At 42.9% G+C, this 19151-nt stretch overlaps 1 protein-coding gene across 2 annotated transcripts in view; it reads left to right on the top strand.

Annotated features, from left to right (window-relative positions):
- Positions 1-19151, top strand: part of BCL2 (BCL2 apoptosis regulator) — a 248886-nt gene that overhangs the window by 133825 nt on the left and 95910 nt on the right. Inside the window, exon 3 of one of the 2 annotated variants that reach the window (XM_069730648.1) lies at positions 11136-11956. The exons of the other annotated variant lie outside the window; for it this stretch is intronic. Within the exon in view, the coding sequence (XP_069586749.1) occupies positions 11136-11159 (24 nt within the window). The 3' untranslated portion in view covers positions 11160-11956. Of the gene's footprint in view, positions 1-11135; positions 11957-19151 lie in introns of those variants that run through there. 2 annotated transcript variants of the gene reach the window in all.

The raw sequence follows: 19151 nt of genomic DNA, 5'->3' as shown, positions 1-19151 counted from the left end.
AGCATATCCTCATCCCATATAAAGGCCTAATATAAGCATCTCCTATATAAAAGCCTAACATAAGCATCTCCTCCTCCTATATAAAAGCCTAACATAAGCATCTCCTCCTATATAAAAGCCTAATATAAGCATCTCTTCCTTCTATATAAAAGCCTAATATAAGCATCTCCTCCTCCTCCTATATAAAGGCATAATATAAGAATGTCATCCTCCTATATAAAGGTCTAATATAAGCATCTCATCCTCATATATAAAAGCCTAATATAAGCATATCCTCGTCCCATATAAAGGCCTAATATAAGCACCTCATCCTCATATATAAAGGCCTAATATAAGCATCTCCTACATAAAGGCCTAATATAAGCATCTCCTCCTTCTATATAAAGGCCTAATATAAGCATCTCCTCCTTCTATATAAAGGCCTAATATAAGCATCTCCTCGTCCTATATAAAGGCCTAATATAAGCATCTCCTCCTCCTATATAAAGGCCTAATATAAGCATCTCCTCCTCCTATATAAAGGCCTAATATAGGCATAACCTCCTCCTATATAAAGGCCTAATATAAGCATCTCCTACTATATAAAGGCCTAATATAAGCATCTCATCCTCATATATAAAAGCCTAATATAAGCATATCCTCGTCCCATATAAAGGCCTAATATAAGCACCTCATCCTCATATATAAAGGCCTAATATAAGCATCTCCTACTCCTATATAAAGGCCTAATATAAGCATCTCCTCGTCCTATATAAAGGCCTAATATAAGCATCTCCTCCTCCTATATAAAGGCCTAATATAAGCATCTCCTCCTCCTATATAAAGGCCTAATATAGGCATAACCTCCTCCTATATAAAGGCCTAATATAAGCATCTCCTACTATATAAAGGCCTAATATAGGCACAACCTCCTCCTATATAAAGGCCTAATATAGGCATTTAACCTCCTCCTATATAAAAGCCTAATATAAGCATCTCATCCTCCTATATAAAAGCCTAATATAAGCATCTCCTACTTCTATATAAAGGCCTAATATAAGCATCTCCTCGTCCTATATAAAGGCCTAATATAAGCATCTCATCCTATTTAATGGCCTAATACAAGTATCTTCTCCTCCTATATAAAGGCCTAATATTAGCATCTCCTCCTATATAAAGGCCTAATATAAGCATCTCATTCTCCTATATAAAGGCCTAATATAAGCATCTCATTCTCCTATATAAAGGCCTAATATAAGCATCTCCTCCTATATAAAGGCCTAATATAAGCATCTCCAACTCCTATATAAAGGCATAATATAAGAATTTCATCCTCCTATATAAAGGCCTAATATAAGTATCTTCTCATATGTAAAGGCCTAATATAAGCATCTCCTACTCCTTCATAAAGGCCTAATATCAGTATCACCTCCTGTGCTGGCGCTATTCCCTCAGTATCGGCACTCGCTGTCCCCTGGGATGGGATGCGGTGTTGTGACATCGGCGTCCAATCAGCAGTCTACCTTTCGGGCTGCAGCTCATCCCTGACTTCCTCTTCATGTTCAATTTGTCCAAAGGCGGAGACATTGACGCCAATGCTCAATGCTGATCGTGCGCCAGCATCATGTGTCATTCCACCGCATCATAGCCCCGGAACCATGAGTGCAGACACCGCTAGAATGGAGCCAGCACGGAAGGAGAATGGGCTGTATTTTATTGGGTCGAACATTTAGTTAAAGAAGGGGTTGTCCAAGTAGTGGACAACCCCATTGAGACTGCTTTATGAAATTCCAGTCTTTGAAAGTTTCCTCTATCATTGCTAGTGTTACCGGTATGTAGGCAGCAGAATACTAGTCTTCACTCTTTCTGGTAGTGGTACATCAGCTCTGTTATCTTAGTTTTTAAAGTGCGTATATGGAGCGGGGTGGTTAAAGTGAGAGCATTTTATTAAAATACCACTTGGTCCTTATTCATATACTAGATGGTGGCCCGATTCTAACGCATCGGGTATTCTAGAATATGTATGTAGTTTATTTATGAAGATTTCAGGATAATGCAATGAATACACAGGATTCGGCCAGGCGTGACCAATTAGCGAAGCATGGTTCAAATCCCGCACCAATTCGCAGCCGGACTGCGTTTGTCTCTGATTGGTCGCGTCCGGCTGGAAACAATCAGTGAAGCCAGGGTGAGCTCCAGGTTTTTGAGGGCCCCGGGCGAAAGAGTCTCACAGCCTACGTAGCATATAACACAGCCCACGTAGTATATAGCACAGCCACGTAGTATATTGCACAGCCACATAGTATATAGCACAGCCCACGTAGTATATAGCACAGCCCATGCAGTATATAGCACAGCCCACACAGTATATAGCACAGCCCACGCAGTATATAGCACAGCCCACGCAGTATATAGCACAGCCCACGCAGTATATTGCACAGCCCACGTAGTATACAGCACAGCCCACGTAGTATATAGCAATGTGGGCACCATATCCCTGTAAAAAAAAAAAAGAATTAAAATAAAAAATAGTTATATACTCACCTTCCGACGGCCCTCGGATCCAGCCCAGGCCTTTAGCGATGCTCCTTGCGACGCTCCGTTCCCAGTAATGCCTTGCAGCAATAACCCGTGAAGATGTAGCAGTCTCGCGAGACCACTACCTCATCTGGGGTCATTGCCGCAATGCATTCTTGGGACCGGAGCGTCGCGAGGAGCGGGAAAGGCTGCCGCAGACACCGGAAGGTGAGAATATAATGATTTTTTTTAACATTATATGTTTTTACTATTGATGCTGCATAGGCAGCATCAATAGTAAAAAGTTGGTCACACTTACCGGATTAATGGCAGCGTTAACGGACTGCGTTATGCCATGGTGTAACGCAGTCTGTTTAACTGACTGCTAAAACGCTATGTGGGCGCCGACTGGAGGAGAGTATGGAGGGGGCACTGACTGGTGGGGAGTAGGGAGGGGCCAATTCGCGACCAGACTGTGCCTGTGGCTGATTGGTCGCACCCAGCTGGCCGCGACCAATCAGCGACGCGGGATTTCCGTGACAGACAAATAGACGGAAGTGGACCATAGACAATTATATATATATAGATGGTTTTTGTAGGCGCACATACAGTACATGAGCATGGAAATAATAATTAGAATTTAATGTGTATTATTTATTCATTATTGTAGCATTAATACATGTAGTGCAGTGTGTCTTTAATATTGAAAATTGCACACATTTGTCAAAAGCATTACAGGTGGATCAATGCTTGTCTCCCTTAGAGCAGATACACCTGGCTCTTTGACTCAATGACTGATGAGTGATGTTAAAAATATGTGGTATAGGGCATCTCTGGCATGCAAGGTCACATTCCCTACTTGGCTCCTCTCTGTGACATTTACAGTAAATGATGTGAACCAGATTCTGATCATTCTGAGCATCATTTATTAAGTATCAAAAAAACCCTTCTTATCTCCGTGGAACCCAATCAAACTTCAATTTTCATTTTTTAAACTATACTGGTAAAACAAATGGTGATCTGTGGTTGATTGTTATGGACAACAAAAGACAGTTTTTCTGTTCGACAAATTTGGCCCGATGTTTAGAATTATCAGAGAAACTATTTGCTTACTAATGGTTTTTAAAGAGGATCTGTCACCAGGTCGAAAGTGGCCAGTTTTTGTTCTTAGTTTATTCTTGCTGTTTTCCTGAGTATGCAGTGCATTGCCTCAGATCAGTGAAAGTTCAAGTCCCATAGTAAAAGTCACATGGTGGTACTAAATAATTTTATTTTATTTACAAAGTACAATAAAATTTGTAAAAAATCAAATAAGCAAAATAAAATGCAAAATAAAAAGAAATGTTTCACCACTGAAAATGCTGTTTCCGGGTAGGACACAGCAGCCCCATATATTGCTTAGTGGCCACTGCCCTTTACTGCCGTTTATCTTCCATTCTAGTGAATGTACTTCAGTACTCGGAGCAGCCACTGAGTGCTGTAATGGGCAGCTGTGTTCCGCCCATACAACGCTTAGTTGTGGTCACTGACTGAGCAGATAGGTGGTCCGCATGCGTCTGAAACCCCCACCGATTTCATATTGATAACCTATCCTACTAATAGGTCATCAATTGTTAATCCTTGGACAACACCTTTAACAAGATATGGGGTGCGAAACTTCAGAAGCACAAGGAGGGCACATCAACACCTTTAACAAGTTATGGGGTGCGAAACTTCAGAAGCACAAGGAGGGCACATTTTGTTGGGCATTAAATGGTACATTTGCGATCTTCACGTTACAATTTCCACTGTCGGCTAATTTCTGGAAAACACCTTTCAAAATGGTCACACCACCTGTGGATCAATTCCGCTTGGGGTGTGTTTTCAAAATCTGGAGAACTTTTGGGGGATTTCTGCTGTTCACCTTAGGTCTCGGCAATGGGTGCTAGCAAACTATTCCAGGAAAATCTGTCGTCCAAATATCAAATTAAGTTCCTTTCCTCCTGAGCCCTGCCGTGTGCCCAAGCAGCAGTATATGACTACATATAGGCGATTGCTGCACCCAGTAGAAATTATGTACTAATTTACATGTTATTTTTTTCTTATTCACCATGGTAAAAATAAGATTTGGAGATAAATCTGCTTATTGTAACAAATTTCATTTTTTCTTTTAACCCAGTCCCAATGGTAAAAGAGTTGTTGAAACACCTGTGTGTTAAAAACGATTACACCTTTTAGATTAATTTCCTGAGTGTAATTTCCAAAATGGGGTACAGTCTTTGGCTTTTCTTCTTTAATGTCACATTGGGAGCTCTGCAAATGGCGGCCGCATACTATAATTTTTCACTTAAAAAGGCAAATAGCGCTTGTTACAGTCTGAGCCCTGCCGTGTGCCCAAACAGTAGTTTCCAGCCACATATGGGGTAATGTCACAATATGTGGAGTCCATGGCATCTGCGATCGAATTGAGGCAATTTTTTTTTATTTCTAAACCCTGCCATGTGTACAAACAGTATTTACCAACCATATATGAGGTATTGCTGAGTTTGGGGGAACTCCATAACAAATTGTAGGGTCTGTTTTCTCTAATTTTCCTTTAATGTAATTAACTTTAATTCTTTTGAATGATTAACAAACTTCCTAATTTGTGGTTTTGAATACTATGAGGGGTGTAGGTTTAAAAATGGAGTCTTGTTCAGAGGCATAAGTAACATAGGTACAAGGGTTACAGTATCATCTGTGCTTTTGATCCTAGTGGGCCCAGAAGAACCCTTTGGACCATATGAGGCTCTGTTGGAATTTTGCAATGAGGTCCATAAATTTCAAGCTACGCCAATTGTCTTGATTGAGCGTATTCTGACATAATTGTCCCCCCAAATCACATGTGAAATGGTCTTTAAATCACTAGGTTTTTTAAATTTCATTTAAGAAAGAGAAAATGCTGCTAAACTTTTAACCCTTCTAATACCACTTGAGAAATGATGCTGATAAAAAGTAGACATATGGGGAATGCTATTTATTAACTGTTTGTGTAGTATGACTGTCTAATTTAAGTACATAAAAATTAGAAGTTTGAAATTTGCTAATTTACCGTAAATAGTATTACTCAATTTCTGATTGTTCCATTAATAAATGCAAATCTTATTGATCTGAATTTACCATTAACATTTGCAGAATCGCCCTTTTCATCAGTTCCGAGTCAACCAAATGTTAGTGCATGCCCTCATCATCTTCTGCCATGACTACTGGAATATTCACCTGTGTGATCTCCCAAGCAACACTCACCCTTCCAATCTACCCTCAACTCCATTACCCAAGTATTTCACTTCTGCCCTCGATATTCCTTTGCCTTTAGCCAATACCTTCACTAGTTTTCAATTTCCAAGCAAATTCAGTTTAAAATACTAACACTCATTTAAAAGCTGTTCATAATCTGTTTCCACCACACAACTCCGAACTAATATCGTTATACCTCCCAACATGTAATTTCCAGTCCTCACAAAATCTCTATGGCTACTCCTCCCTCTTACGTTCCTCACCCAACCGCCGCAAATATTCCTCTGAAATTCAGTGTTTCAGGATATCTAATTGTCTCTCACATTTAAAACCTTCAGGCACAACCTGAAAACACATTCCTTCATGAAGGTCTAAAACCTGCAATAAAACCCTCTGCTACCTCACTACCACTGGAATTGCTCTAACCCCCCAACACGAGGGCAGGATCATCTCTCCCTCTGTACCAGCCAGTAGTTCATTTACTGCACTTGTATACTATATATACATTAAAAACAAGATACAGCTGACCGCACCACCAGGACGCCAGCCAGCCGACACACCGGACCCAACAAGCATGGATTACAGGCGAACAAACAAGACTTCGGGTGCTGTTGCCAAGAAAGTCCAAGCGGCAGCACTCACCGGTCTTGATGGCAGGTAATACTTTATTGATGCATGTTCTTCACGGCTCGGGGGTGCATATTTACAGAGAAGTGTGCAGGTAAAACGATGGACCTGTCGAAGCGTTCGAGTAGCGCGAAACGGCCGTCGTTTTACCTGCACACTTCTCTGTAAATATGCACCCCCGAGCCGCGAAGAACATGCATCAATAAAGTATTACCTGCCATCAAGACTGGTGAGTGCTGCCGCTTCTTTTTCTGTTTGGATTCCTATATATACATTATATGTATGTAAACCCTCTTCACATGTACACCACCATGGATTAATGATGCTTTAAAAATAAATAAATAAAGATTAACAAAAAGTACAATGCGTCACAAAAGAAGCAAAACCTTCAACAATTTTTCTGCCTACTCTGGAGGAGTGGTTGTCTAAAATAGCCCTTCTAAATAGGATGGAACATTTGATTGCCCAATCCCCCACTGAGTATGATAGATACTGTGTGACTTGGAAAGACTGGATTGAATTCCAAGAATCCGATGCCTACCTCCTTCCATCACGCTGATGTGACCCACCCTTTTTTCTGGCGCGCTTTCTCTCTTTACAGATTATGCTCCATGTTGGTCCCCACCTGGTTGCAATATGTATGGTTTCCATTGGATTTTAGTAACCTCATAATTGGAATATTTATGGCTGAAAATGTTCCCTTCCTTTCCCTCCTTTTTTTTTCCTATAACTTGAATGTTTTATTGGACATTATACTTATATGATATATGGATGATGATATTGTCCTGTTCTTCTTTTTTGTATCTTTGTAATTGTAAATGATATCATCTTTCAATAAAAATTCAATTTTGAAATCCCCCCCCCCCCCAAAATACATCTGGACCATGATCAGAAAATTACTGCAATGTAATGTTAAACTGTCCACTGTTACAGCTATCTATATTCTACAGTAGTATGCAACACTGGTAGCAACTTTTATGATGTTCACTAGTATGGAAACTTGATATCAAGTTAGGTTAGGGCAAATTATTATGTTTGTTTATGTAAATATTTAAAGGGAATCTAAGATCAACTTTCCTAAGCCCTCTATATGTGCATGTAGATCGTAGAAAGTTGAATAAAATGACACCTTGATATCTGCAATCAAGTACCAAGAGAAATCCACATTTTTCTTAATATGTAAAGATATGTTAAGATCTATGAGCCGGCCACAGATCTCCCTGAGAATTTGCCTCTAGAGCACATTTTAAAGGAAAAGGGGTTACCAGTGTGAAACATGTAGATCAGGAGCCAGCAGTCAGTATGTATATAGGTGTGTATATACACTGCTCAACAAAAATGAAGGGAACACTAAAATACCATGTCCTAGATATCACTAAATGAAATATTGCAATTGCAAATCTTTATTCATTACATAGTGGAATGCATTGAGAACAATAAAACATAAAAATTATCAATGTAAATAAAAATTAATTTTCCATGGAGGTCTGCATTTGGATTGATACTTAAAATCAAAGTGTAAAATCAAATTACAGGCTAATCCAACTTCAGTGGAAATGCCTCAAGACAAGAAAATGATTCTCTGTATTGTGTGTGGCCTCCACGTGCCTGTATGACCTCCCTACAACACCTGGGCATGCTCAAGATGAGGTGGCAGATGTTCTCCTGAGGGATCTTCTCAGACCTGGATTAAAGCATCAGTCAACTCCTGGACAGTCTGTGGTGCAATGTGGCATTTTTGGATGCATGAGACATGATTGCCCAGATGTGCTCGATTGGATTCAGGTCTGGGGAACTGGCGGGCCAGTCCATAGCTTCAATGCCTTCATCTTCCAGGAACTGCTGACATACTCCAGCCACACGAGGTCTGGCATTGTCATACATCACAAGGCACACAGGGCCCAGTGTACCTGTATATGATCTCATAGTGGATCTGAGGATATCATCTTGGTACCTATTGGCAGTCAGGGTACCTCTGGCTAGCACATGGAGGGCTGTGCAGCCTTCAAAAGAAATGCCTCCCACACAATTACTGACTCATTGCCAAACTGGTCATGATGGAGGATGTTGCAGGCATCCTATGTTCCCTCTGGCAAATGCCAATCATCTGCATGTTACTAAGTTGTAAGCACAACACCCACTTGTGGATGTTGGGCCCTCTTACCACCTTCCTGGAGTCTGTTTTTGACAGTTTGAGCAGACACATGAATGTTAGTGGCCTGCTTGAGTTAATTTTTCAGGGCTCTAGCAGCACTTTTCCTTTTCTTCCTTCCACAAAGGAGGAGGTAGCAGTCCTGCTGCTGGGTTGTTGTCCTCCTATGGCCCCCTCCATGTCTCCAGACACAGGTACCCTTCTTGCCACAGCTTGAATTGATGTGCCATCCTGGATGAGCTGCACTACCTGAACAATTTCTGTTGGTTGTACTGAAGACACCACCTCATGCTACTGTACCTCTAGAGTTGAGAGCAATGACAAAATGCAAAAGTGACCAGAACAGAGAAATGGTCTGTGGTCATACCCTGCAAAACCACTCCATTATAGGAGTTGTCTTGCTAATTGCCTATCATTTCTACCTGTTGTCTGTTCCATTTGCACAACAGAAGGAAAAATTGACTCACAACCGGTGTTGCTTCATAACTGGACAGGTTGATTTCACAGAAGTGTGATTGCATTGAAGTTACATTGTGTTTGTGTTACCTTTATCTTTTGAGCAGTATATATATATATATATATATATATATATTATATACACACAGTGTGTGTGTGTATTTGTAGAGCTGAGAACAGGAAATGCATTAAAATAAGAATTGCTTAGCTATTCAAATCCTCCTGCCGATCATTGATGACATCACATCCACAGCCGTTCACTGTGCTAAGTCATACCTGCACGTGTCACTGGTGAGATTAGTGATTGGCTGCTGTGCTCAGGGGACAGAAGTATGTCACATTACTGCTGCAGGACTAGTGGGGATCACTGGAGCAGCATGTTAGTAAATAATTGAATATGTATATTACTTAGATCAGCTCATTTTATTTTAAATCAAGGATGAACCCTTTAAGCTTTGTGCAGAGCAAAACTGAAGAGCATAAATAACAGAGCAGCACCTCCTTCAGCCCTGGTAAAGGAATGTAGAGAATTTACTGGTATTTGCATGAGATCTCAGATTGTTTAAAAAGAAATCTAGTTCTGAATAACGCTATGAGTGATGTAATCGTGCAACGTGTCCTGCTCATTACCCGCCATTGCATTTCTGATACGTTCTCACAGCAGCACTCCACACGCTTTTTTTTGTCTATACATTGCCATTGCCTTAAGTCAGTAATAGAGCTCTTGCAGCACCTGTCACTTTTTTTGCACTGTGATATCCCATAAAGCTGCTATATTTCCATATGAAAAATCCCAAGCAGCACATGTAATATCAGGCCAAATGAGACCACAACATGGAGCCAACATTCTTCCCTGACAGTCATTTGGGTCTTCTAGTGGATTTCTAACAAGAGATTTTTTTATTATATTAAATTCTGTGAAAACTTGGTCACAAACAGCTTGGCTGCCGTTAAGGCATCCATAAAAATACTGAGATGTCCACTTTGGACAGCAAAAATTGGGGTGACTTATCTAATAGATGCCTAATGTACTTGAGACCCCAGGACAAACTTTTTACTTTAACCGCTCTCACTTCGTGCATCACACACATAGGCATTCCGAACTTCAAGTTCTGAAAGACGGCATGCCACTTTTCTGCACCTTAGGCTTTTGCCGACGAAGAACATTAACAACCTCAGAGCCCTTCATTTTTGTGGTGCGATCCCGCACGATGATCTGCAATAGGGTATCAGAAGTAGAAAGTTTCTACCTTCACCCATCAGTGACAGGCACTGCTGCTCTGGATAAATACCTGAGCCCTCCATGTGACTTTTCTACCCGCCCTCTCATGTGTAATGGGGGTCTGCCACTCTTTACCTGCACTCCATCAATCTGTTAGTGGGAAATGTCACTCTTATTGCCTCCCTTATACGGTATATGTAGTGTGGAGTTTGCCGCTCTCTACTCTACCTCCCTCCATTTGTAGTGCGGACTCTCACGCTCTACCTGCTCCTCCCGCTTTCTCCATGTGCAGTGCAGGATTTAACACTCTACCTGCGTTCCATGTGTAAGGCAGGGTCTGCCACTATCTGTCCTTCCATGTGTAGTTCTGGATGTGTTTCTCTCTATCAGCCTTCCTTGTGTACTGTGGGGTCTTTCACATTCTACCTGCCGTCCATGTGTAGTGCTTAGTCTGTCATTATTTGTCCTCCCATGTGTAGTGCTGGATATGTTACTCTCTACCTCCCCTTCCATGTGTAGTGCGGAGTCTGTCGCTATTTGGCCTCCCATTTGTAGTGCAGGGTCAGACACAATATACCTGTTCTCCATGTGCAATGCAGGGTCTGACACTAGCTAACCTTCATGTATAGTGCTGGATTTGTTACTCTTTACCTGCCTGTCCCCCATGTGTAGTTCACCTGTTCTCAATATGTAGTGAAGGGTTTGTCACGCTCTACCTGCCCTCCATGTGTAGTGAAATGTCTGATACTCTGTATATGTCCTGTATGTGTAGTTCCCCAAACAATCTGGGAGAAGTATATAAGATTAAAGATTTCCCCAGACCTTCTTCTATTTATCACAGGATGCTGAAACTGCACCTGTGTAATGATATAAGTCTCTATAGGTTCAATTTGCAACTAAGAACTGATAACGGTCTTGATTTTACAGGTGCTGAAGTGGTGTGAGGTCTGATAATGGACCCAGTGGAATACAGAGCAGTCATCAAGTTCTTTTACTTGAAAGGCCGCACACCAAAGGAGACGTTCGATGAGATGAAAAAGGTTTATGGTGATGATTCCCCATCATATGATGTAGTCAAGAACTGGCATCGTCAATTCAAATGTGGTCGGACTTCAGTGCAAACCGCTCCAATTCCAGTGCGACCCACTCTGCTATTGATGAACACACCATCCCTCAAGTGGAGGACGCCATTTTGGTAAATCGCTGTGTAACCATTTGTTACCTAGCCCAAAATGTCAAGATTAGTATGTGGTCCTTGGAAAAAATCATCCAAGACCATGTGCTCATGCACAACGTATCCGCTCGCTGGCTTCCCCGGCTGCTCACACCTTTCCAGAAGCAGGGACAAGTCGAATGCTCTCAGGCTCTATTGACGATGTGACACCAAGAAATCTCAAAATTAAGTATAATTTTGACAATGTGCAATGGAGACCAGGAGGACTTTTTCAACAGACTGATCACACAGGATGAAATCTGGGTCCATTACAATGATCCTGAGACTAAAGTCCAGCAGATGCAATGGAAGCATCATGACTCATCGCCTCCAAAGAAGGCACATGCCCAACCCTCGGCAGTCAAGGTCATGCTCACAGTATTATGGGACCAGCATGGAGTAGTATTGATGGATTTCCTAGCAAAGTGTACCATGATCACTGGTGTATACTATACTTCACTGCTGCGGAAATTGCGGGAGGCAATCAAAACCAAGAGACGTGGCATGCTCACCAAAGGTGTCCGCCTTCTGCAAGGTAATGCACCAGTTCTCAACTCATATGTTGCCCAAATCGAAGCATGCTCCTATGGCTTTGAAATTCTACCACATCCCCCTTATTCCCCTCGATCTCGCACCACCGGACTTCCACCTCCACCAATGAAGTTATTATTGAAGGGCATGCATTTTCCAGATGAGGAGACTCTGATTTCCGAAGTCACAATGTGGCTTTTGGAGCAACGTGTCCACTTCTACAAGCGAGGTGTTTACAGTTGCTTAAAGAGAATGGGATAAGTGTGTGTTCCTAGTTGGCACCTATCTAGAGAAGAACTAATAATTGTGCCAAGTTTCATTGCTCTCAATCCACAGGAAGTGGGTCAGGGGACATTTTTAATGAATGCCCCTTGTGTTATCCCGGGATAAAAGAGATTCAAGCAATAGTAAATTAAAAAATTTCATTTTTTATTGAATTCATACATATAACCAAATACTAAATTTAAAATCACAGGGAAAACCTCCACAAGGACAGACCTCTACATATAGGAAAAACCAAGGGTATTTGATCCTAAAGTGCCAGTGCTGTAGCAAAGGATACACTTATCCGCACCCAAATGGTCAACCTAAGGTGAAGGTGATCCTAGGTTCCAGAATACTTCAGAGTGGATGTCAGACATATAAAACATGAAATAGGTAAATTACGTATATTAAATGCCCCACGTAAGAGGTCTTAGGCTCCGTGTCCTACTACCCCAACTCTGTTTCACCTCGCTTCTTCCGAGCATATAAGTATATTACTCCCAAGTTTTTTGGGAAATACAAATTTGGTGAAGTGTCTAGCGTTATATTTTTTTGGAAAATATTGTGATTTTCTGACACTCTGTACCTGACCTTCATGCGTAGTGCAGGGTCTGACACTCTGTATCTGACCTCCATGTGTAGCGCAGGGTTTGACACTCTGTACCTGACCTCCATGCGTAGTGCAGGGTCTGACACTCTGTACCTGACCTCCGTGCGTAGCGCAGGGTCTGACAGTCTCTACCTGACCTCCATGCATAGCAAAAGGTCTGACACACTCTACCTGACCTCCATGTGTAGTGCAGGGTCCGACACTCACTACCTGACCTCCATGCGGAGTGCAGGGTCTGACACTCTCTATCTGAATTCCATGCGGAGTGCAGGGCCTGACACACTTTACCTGACCTCCATGCGGAGTGCAGGGCCTGACACACTTTACCTGACCTCCATGCATAGCGCAGGGTCTGACACTCTCTACCTTACCTCCATGAGTAGTGCAGGGTCCGACACTCTCTACCTGACCTCCATGCGGAGTGCAGGGTCTGACACACTCTATCTGACTTCCATGCGGAGTGCAGGGCCTGACACACTTAACCTGACCTCCATGCGTAGTGCAGGGTCTGCGCCTCTCTACCTGCCCTCTATTTAGTGCAGGGCCTGACACTCTCTACCTGACCTCCATGGGTAGTGCAGGGTCTGACACTCTTTACCTGACCTCCATGTGGTAGTGCAGGGTCTGCGCCTCTCTACCTGCCCTCTGTTTAGTGCAGGATCTGACACTCTATCTGCTCTCCATATGTATTGCGGGCTTTGTCACGCTTTACCTATCTTCCCGGACTTCAAATTGCAAACAGAGTTCTACAGCTAAAATCGTTCCACCATTTACGTTTAGCACAGTGCAGTGCCAGATATTATTACTATTACTTGTGTATGTGGAGCTATATATAATGTTTCATTTTTTTTTCTTTTGACTGTGGGACTAGAATTCACAAGCTGATTGGTTGAAGGAGGCTAAAAACTGGGTGTCTTCTGAAAAACAGAGTGTCAGGCTGCCGTCACACTAGCAGTGTGGAAAACCACAGTGTGGAAAAACCAGGAGTGGGTGATAAATACAGAAGTGGTGCATATGTTTCTATTATACTTTTCCTCTAATTGTTCCACTCCTGGTTTTGGCTTACAAAATACTGATGTAAAATACTGACCAAATACTGCCAGTGTGACGGCAGCCTTATTGTGTCTTTAAATATGCAGCAATGTATCCCACCCCAAATCACATAAAATTGGACACATATTATGACAATATCTGCAAGGAGTTTGTATGTTCTCCCTGTGTCTGTGTGGGTTTCCTCCGGCTTCTCCGGTTTCCTCTCGCACTCCAAAGACATACTGATAAGGAATTTAGATTGTGAGCCCCCATTGGGAACAGCGATGATAATGTCTGTAAAGCGCTGCGGAATATGTTAGCGCTATATAAAAATAAAGATTATTATTAGATTATTAAGTAAAATAAATACAGAATTTCTAAATATTTCTGGTTATATGCTCTATTTTGTTATTTATGGGGAAATGGCCTTTAATTTTTGGTATTGTGTTTTAATATCTTCGCCTGTTAATGTCACATCCTACACTTATAACCCATGTAAATAAGATAAAGTAGGTGACAAGTAGCAGGAAACCAATGTTGTTCTCCTCACAGATGATCTGTGGTTTGCTAAGAATCACTAGTTTATACTTTTCTAAGAACCTTTATTCCTTGTAAACTATTATAGGCTATGAGCCAATATTTTTATCTGGTATTTCTAGTGGAACTTTGCCTAAACACTAAACTTTTTTTCTGTCAGCACCTACAGGATTGTTTTTGTTTGTTTTTTCTTCCGCTATTGTAATTAACACCCCTCATTTTCCGTATGTGATTTGCTAAGCGTGCTTTGTGGTTGTCAGTGTTAAGTAATGTCTTCTATTTTCCAATCATCTAATTTTCAATATATCTATGCTGTATATTATTATTATTTATTTATATAGCACCATTGATTCCATGGGGCTGTACATGAGAATGGATAACATACAAATTACAGATATCACTTACAGTAAGCAAACTAACAATGACAGACTGGTACAGAGGGGCGAGGACCCTGCCCTTGCGGGCTTACATTCTATAGGATGGTGGGGGAAGAAGATAATAGGTTGAGGATTGCAGGTGCTCTGATGTTGGTGAGGCGGTAGCTTCGGTAGTGGTGAGAAGGCAGCGGGGTCAGTGCAGGCTGTAGGCTTTCCTGAAGAGGTGGGTTTTCAGGTTCCGTCTGAAGGATCCAAATGTGGTTGATAGTCGGACGTGTTGGGGCAAAGAATTCCAGAGGATGGGGATATTCGAGAGAAGTCTTGGAGGCAGTTGGGTGAGGAGCAAATAAGTGTGGAGGAGAGAAGGAAGTCTTGCGAGGACCAGAGATTATGTGAGGGAAGATATCAGGAGATTACTTCAGAGATATATGGAGGAGACAAGTTATGGATGGCTTTGTAGGATAGTATTAGGAAGTTGAACTGGATACGCTGAGGGAATGGGAGCCAGTGAAGAGATTTGCAGAGGAGGGAAGCGGAGGAGTAGCGAGGAGAGAGATGAATTAGTCGGGCAGCAGAGTTAAGGATGGACTGGAGAGGTGCAAGGGTGTTAGCAGGGAGGCTACAGAAAAGGATGTTGCAGTAGTCGAGGCGGGAGATGATGAGGGCATGCACAAGCATTTTAGTAGATTGACGGTTGAGGAAAGGACAGATTCTGGAGATATTTTTGAGCTGGAGGCAACAGGAGGTGGAAAGAGCTTGGGTGTGCGGTTTGAAGGACAGGGCGGAGTCAAGGGTTAGACTGTGACTGTATATATCATACAGTCATAGATGAATTTTTGGCATCCTTTAAATTGTTCCAGAAAATTATTGCAATTGCACGTTTTGTTATACACATGTTTATTTCCTTTGTGTGGGTTGAAACAATGCTAAAAAAACCAGAAAAAATGGAAAATTGGACATACCGTATATACTCGAGTATAAGCCGAGATTTTCAGCCCAAATTTTAGGGCTGAAAGTGCCCCCCTCGGCTTATACTCGAGTCACGGTAGCGGTGGGGTCGGCAGGTGAGGGGGTGAGGGCGCTGAGGCATACTTACCTAGTCCCAGCGATCCTCGCGCTGTCCCTGCCGTCCCACGGGCTTCGGCGCTGCAGCTTCTTCCTCTCTTCAGCGGTCACGTGGGACCGCTCATTACAGAAATGAATAAGCGGCTCCACCTCCCATAGGGGCGGAGCCGCTTATTCATTTCTCTAATCAGCGGTGCCGGTGACCGCTGATAGAGAAAGAAGCTGCAGCGCCGAAGACAGGAGGGGACAGCGCGAGGATCGCCAGGACTAGGTGAGTATGTTATATTCACCTGTCCTCGTTCCAGCCGCCGGGTGCCGATCCATCTTCCCGGCCGGCGCCTCCATCTTCCCGGCGTCTGCGCTCTCTGACTGATCAGGCAGAGGGCGCGATGACGCATATAGTGTGCGCGGCGCCCTCTGCCTGATCAGTCAGAGCAGAGACGCCGGGAAGATGGAGGCGCCGGAACGAGACGCCGGGAGCTGCAATCAAGGGAGGTGAGTATGTGTTTTTTTTTTTTATTGCAGCAGTAGCAGCGGCAGCACAGATTAATGTGGAGCATCTATGGGGCACAGTGAACGGTGCAGAGCACCGTATAAGGCACAGCTAGGGGGCACAATGAACGGTGCAGAGCACCGTATAAGGCACAGCTAGGGGGCACAATGAACGGTGCAGAGCACCGTATAAGGCACAGCTAGGGGGCACAATGAACGGTGCAGAGCACCGTATAAGGCACAGCTAGGGGGCATAGTGAACGGTGCAGAGCACCGTATATGGCACAGCTAGGGGGCACAATGAACGGTGCAGAGCACCGTATATGGCACAGCTATGGGGCACAGTGAACGGTGCAGAGCACTGTATATGGCACAGCTATGGGGCACAGTGAACGGTGCAGAGCACTGTATATGGCACAGCTAGGGGGCACAGTGAACGGTGCAGAGCACTATATGGGGCACAGCTATGGGGAAATATGAATGGTGTAGAGCACTATATGGCACAGCTATGGGGAAATAATGATCTATTTTTATTTTTGAAATTCACCGGTAAATGCTGCATTTCCACCCTAGGCTTATACTCGAGTCAATAAGTTTTCCCAGTTTTTTGTGGCAAAATTAGGGGGGTCGGCTTATACTCGGGTCGGCTTATACTCGAGTATATACGGTAATTTAACGCAAAGCCCCAAAATGAGCAGGACAAAATTGTTGACACCCTCAACTTAATATTTGGTTGTACACCCTTTGGAATAAATACCATATATACTCGAGTATAAGCGGACCCGAGTATAAGCCGAGGCACCTACCTTTGCCACGAAAAACTGGGTAAGCTTATTGACTCGAATATAAGCCGGGTATGCATTGTGCCCTAATCCCTATCGTGGTATGCATGGCTCACCAGTCCCTGTCACTGTATGCATGGCTCACCAGTCCCTGTCATTGTGTGCATGGCTCCCCAGTTAGCCATGCACACAATGACAGGGACTGGTGGCTAACCATCAAGCTTTTTAGACCTCTCAATTGGAATTTTTGGACCACTCTTCTTTTGCAAACTGCTCCAGGTTTCTCATATTTCTCCCAACTGCAATTTTAATGCAAATCTGTGACCCCTGGGACGTATATGACTTATTAATATGGGCATGCAGGTAATAGAAATGTTACACTAGTCCTACCTCTATGCCTCATATTAATGGTCTTATTACTGAGAAATGTTATAGTCTGTCTTTATGATAATGATTTCTTCCAGGCTCGGGGGTTTGAGGTGCCTGGGAGAAATCCCTGCCTCCTCTCTTCAGTGTAATACTGCCCCCATCCCATCAGCGTCAGTTACGGCCCTAGAATCCTGCGTCTGCGCCCTTCACTCCCTCAGAAATGCATGCCTCATCCTCCCTTTTGTGGGTGCTGCACACAGGGATCTTCTCTGCAGGTGCCGGTGAGTCAATGTGACCTCCAATGTGCCCGCCTATAATAAATGCTCTCCTCACTTCTTCCCTGCATAGTCATCACTAGGAACCATGTGTACATAGCGATGACTGCAGAGAGGAAGTGGGGAGAGTATTTTATGGGTGCGCACACCGGAGGTCACTGGAGCGGAAGTTGCCTGCCAGAAAATCTCTAAATGCAATGCCCACAGAAGGGAGGATGAGGTATGTAATTCCGAGGGAGTGCAGGGCACTGGGTGCAGGATTCCGGGGTCATAACTGATACTGATGGGACGGGGTAAGTATTACAATGACGTCAGGAGGCAGGGATTTCTTCCAAGCACCGCATGTCCTGGAGCCTGAAAGAAGTCATTAACATAAAGAAAGAATATAACATTTCTCAGCAACAAGACCATTAATATGAGTTATACAGGTAGGACTAGTGTAATATTTCTATTACCTGTATGCCTATATTAATAGGTCATGTGTGGCCCGGGGGTGACAGATTCCCTTTAAGATCTCTCCACAGGTGTTCAATGGGATTTATATCCCTCGTTGCTGGCTACTTCAGAGCTCTCCAGCGCTTTGTTTCCATCCATTTCTGGGTGCTTTTTGATGTACGTTTGGGGTCATTGTCCTGCTGTAAGACCCATGACCTAGGACACAAACTCAGTTTTCTGACACTGGGAACTACATTGTGACCCAAAATCCTTTGATAATCTCCAGATTTCACGATGCCTTGCACAGTCCAGGCACCCAGTGTGAGAGGCAGCACAATAACCCCAAAACATCTTTAAATTTCCATCATGTTTGACTGTAGGTAATGTGTTCTTTTCTTTGTAAGCCTGGGTCTCCCGCCATAGCGTTTCAATTCATTGAAATATAAACGGGTAGTTCACCAGATAGTCTACCATGGACAAATGAACATCCAGATCTTTGGAGATGTACTTGTAACCTTGAGAGTGTTGATATTTTTCAACAATTTTGGTTCTCAAGTCCTCACAGTTTGCGTCTCCTATTTCTGTTCTCCATGCTTAGTGTGGCACACAAAGACACACAATGCAAAGATTGAATAAACCTGCCCCTTTTCATCAAGTGCAATTTTTATATTGCCCACACCTGTTACTTGCCACAGGTGAGTTTGAATGAGCATCATATGCTTGAAACAAGGTTGTTTAGCCACAAGACTTCCAGCAATGATTGTATATTTCATGAGTAGATAGACTGCTTTTTCTGGTTTATTTGGTACTTATCCTTAAAAAGAATGTCCAATAACCTATACCTTTCTCTATATAAGTATTTTGCTTTTCAGTGACTTATAGGAGTATTCCCATCTCCAAGATTCTACCCCAATATGTAGTAGGTGTAATACTAAAAATATTAGCAAATACCTCCCATTAG

Source organism: Ranitomeya imitator, chromosome 6 (genome assembly GCF_032444005.1).
Source record: "Ranitomeya imitator isolate aRanImi1 chromosome 6, aRanImi1.pri, whole genome shotgun sequence".
NCBI classification, from domain to species: domain Eukaryota; kingdom Metazoa; phylum Chordata; class Amphibia; order Anura; family Dendrobatidae; genus Ranitomeya; species Ranitomeya imitator.
This window is presented reverse-complemented; position numbering and strand designations above follow the sequence as displayed.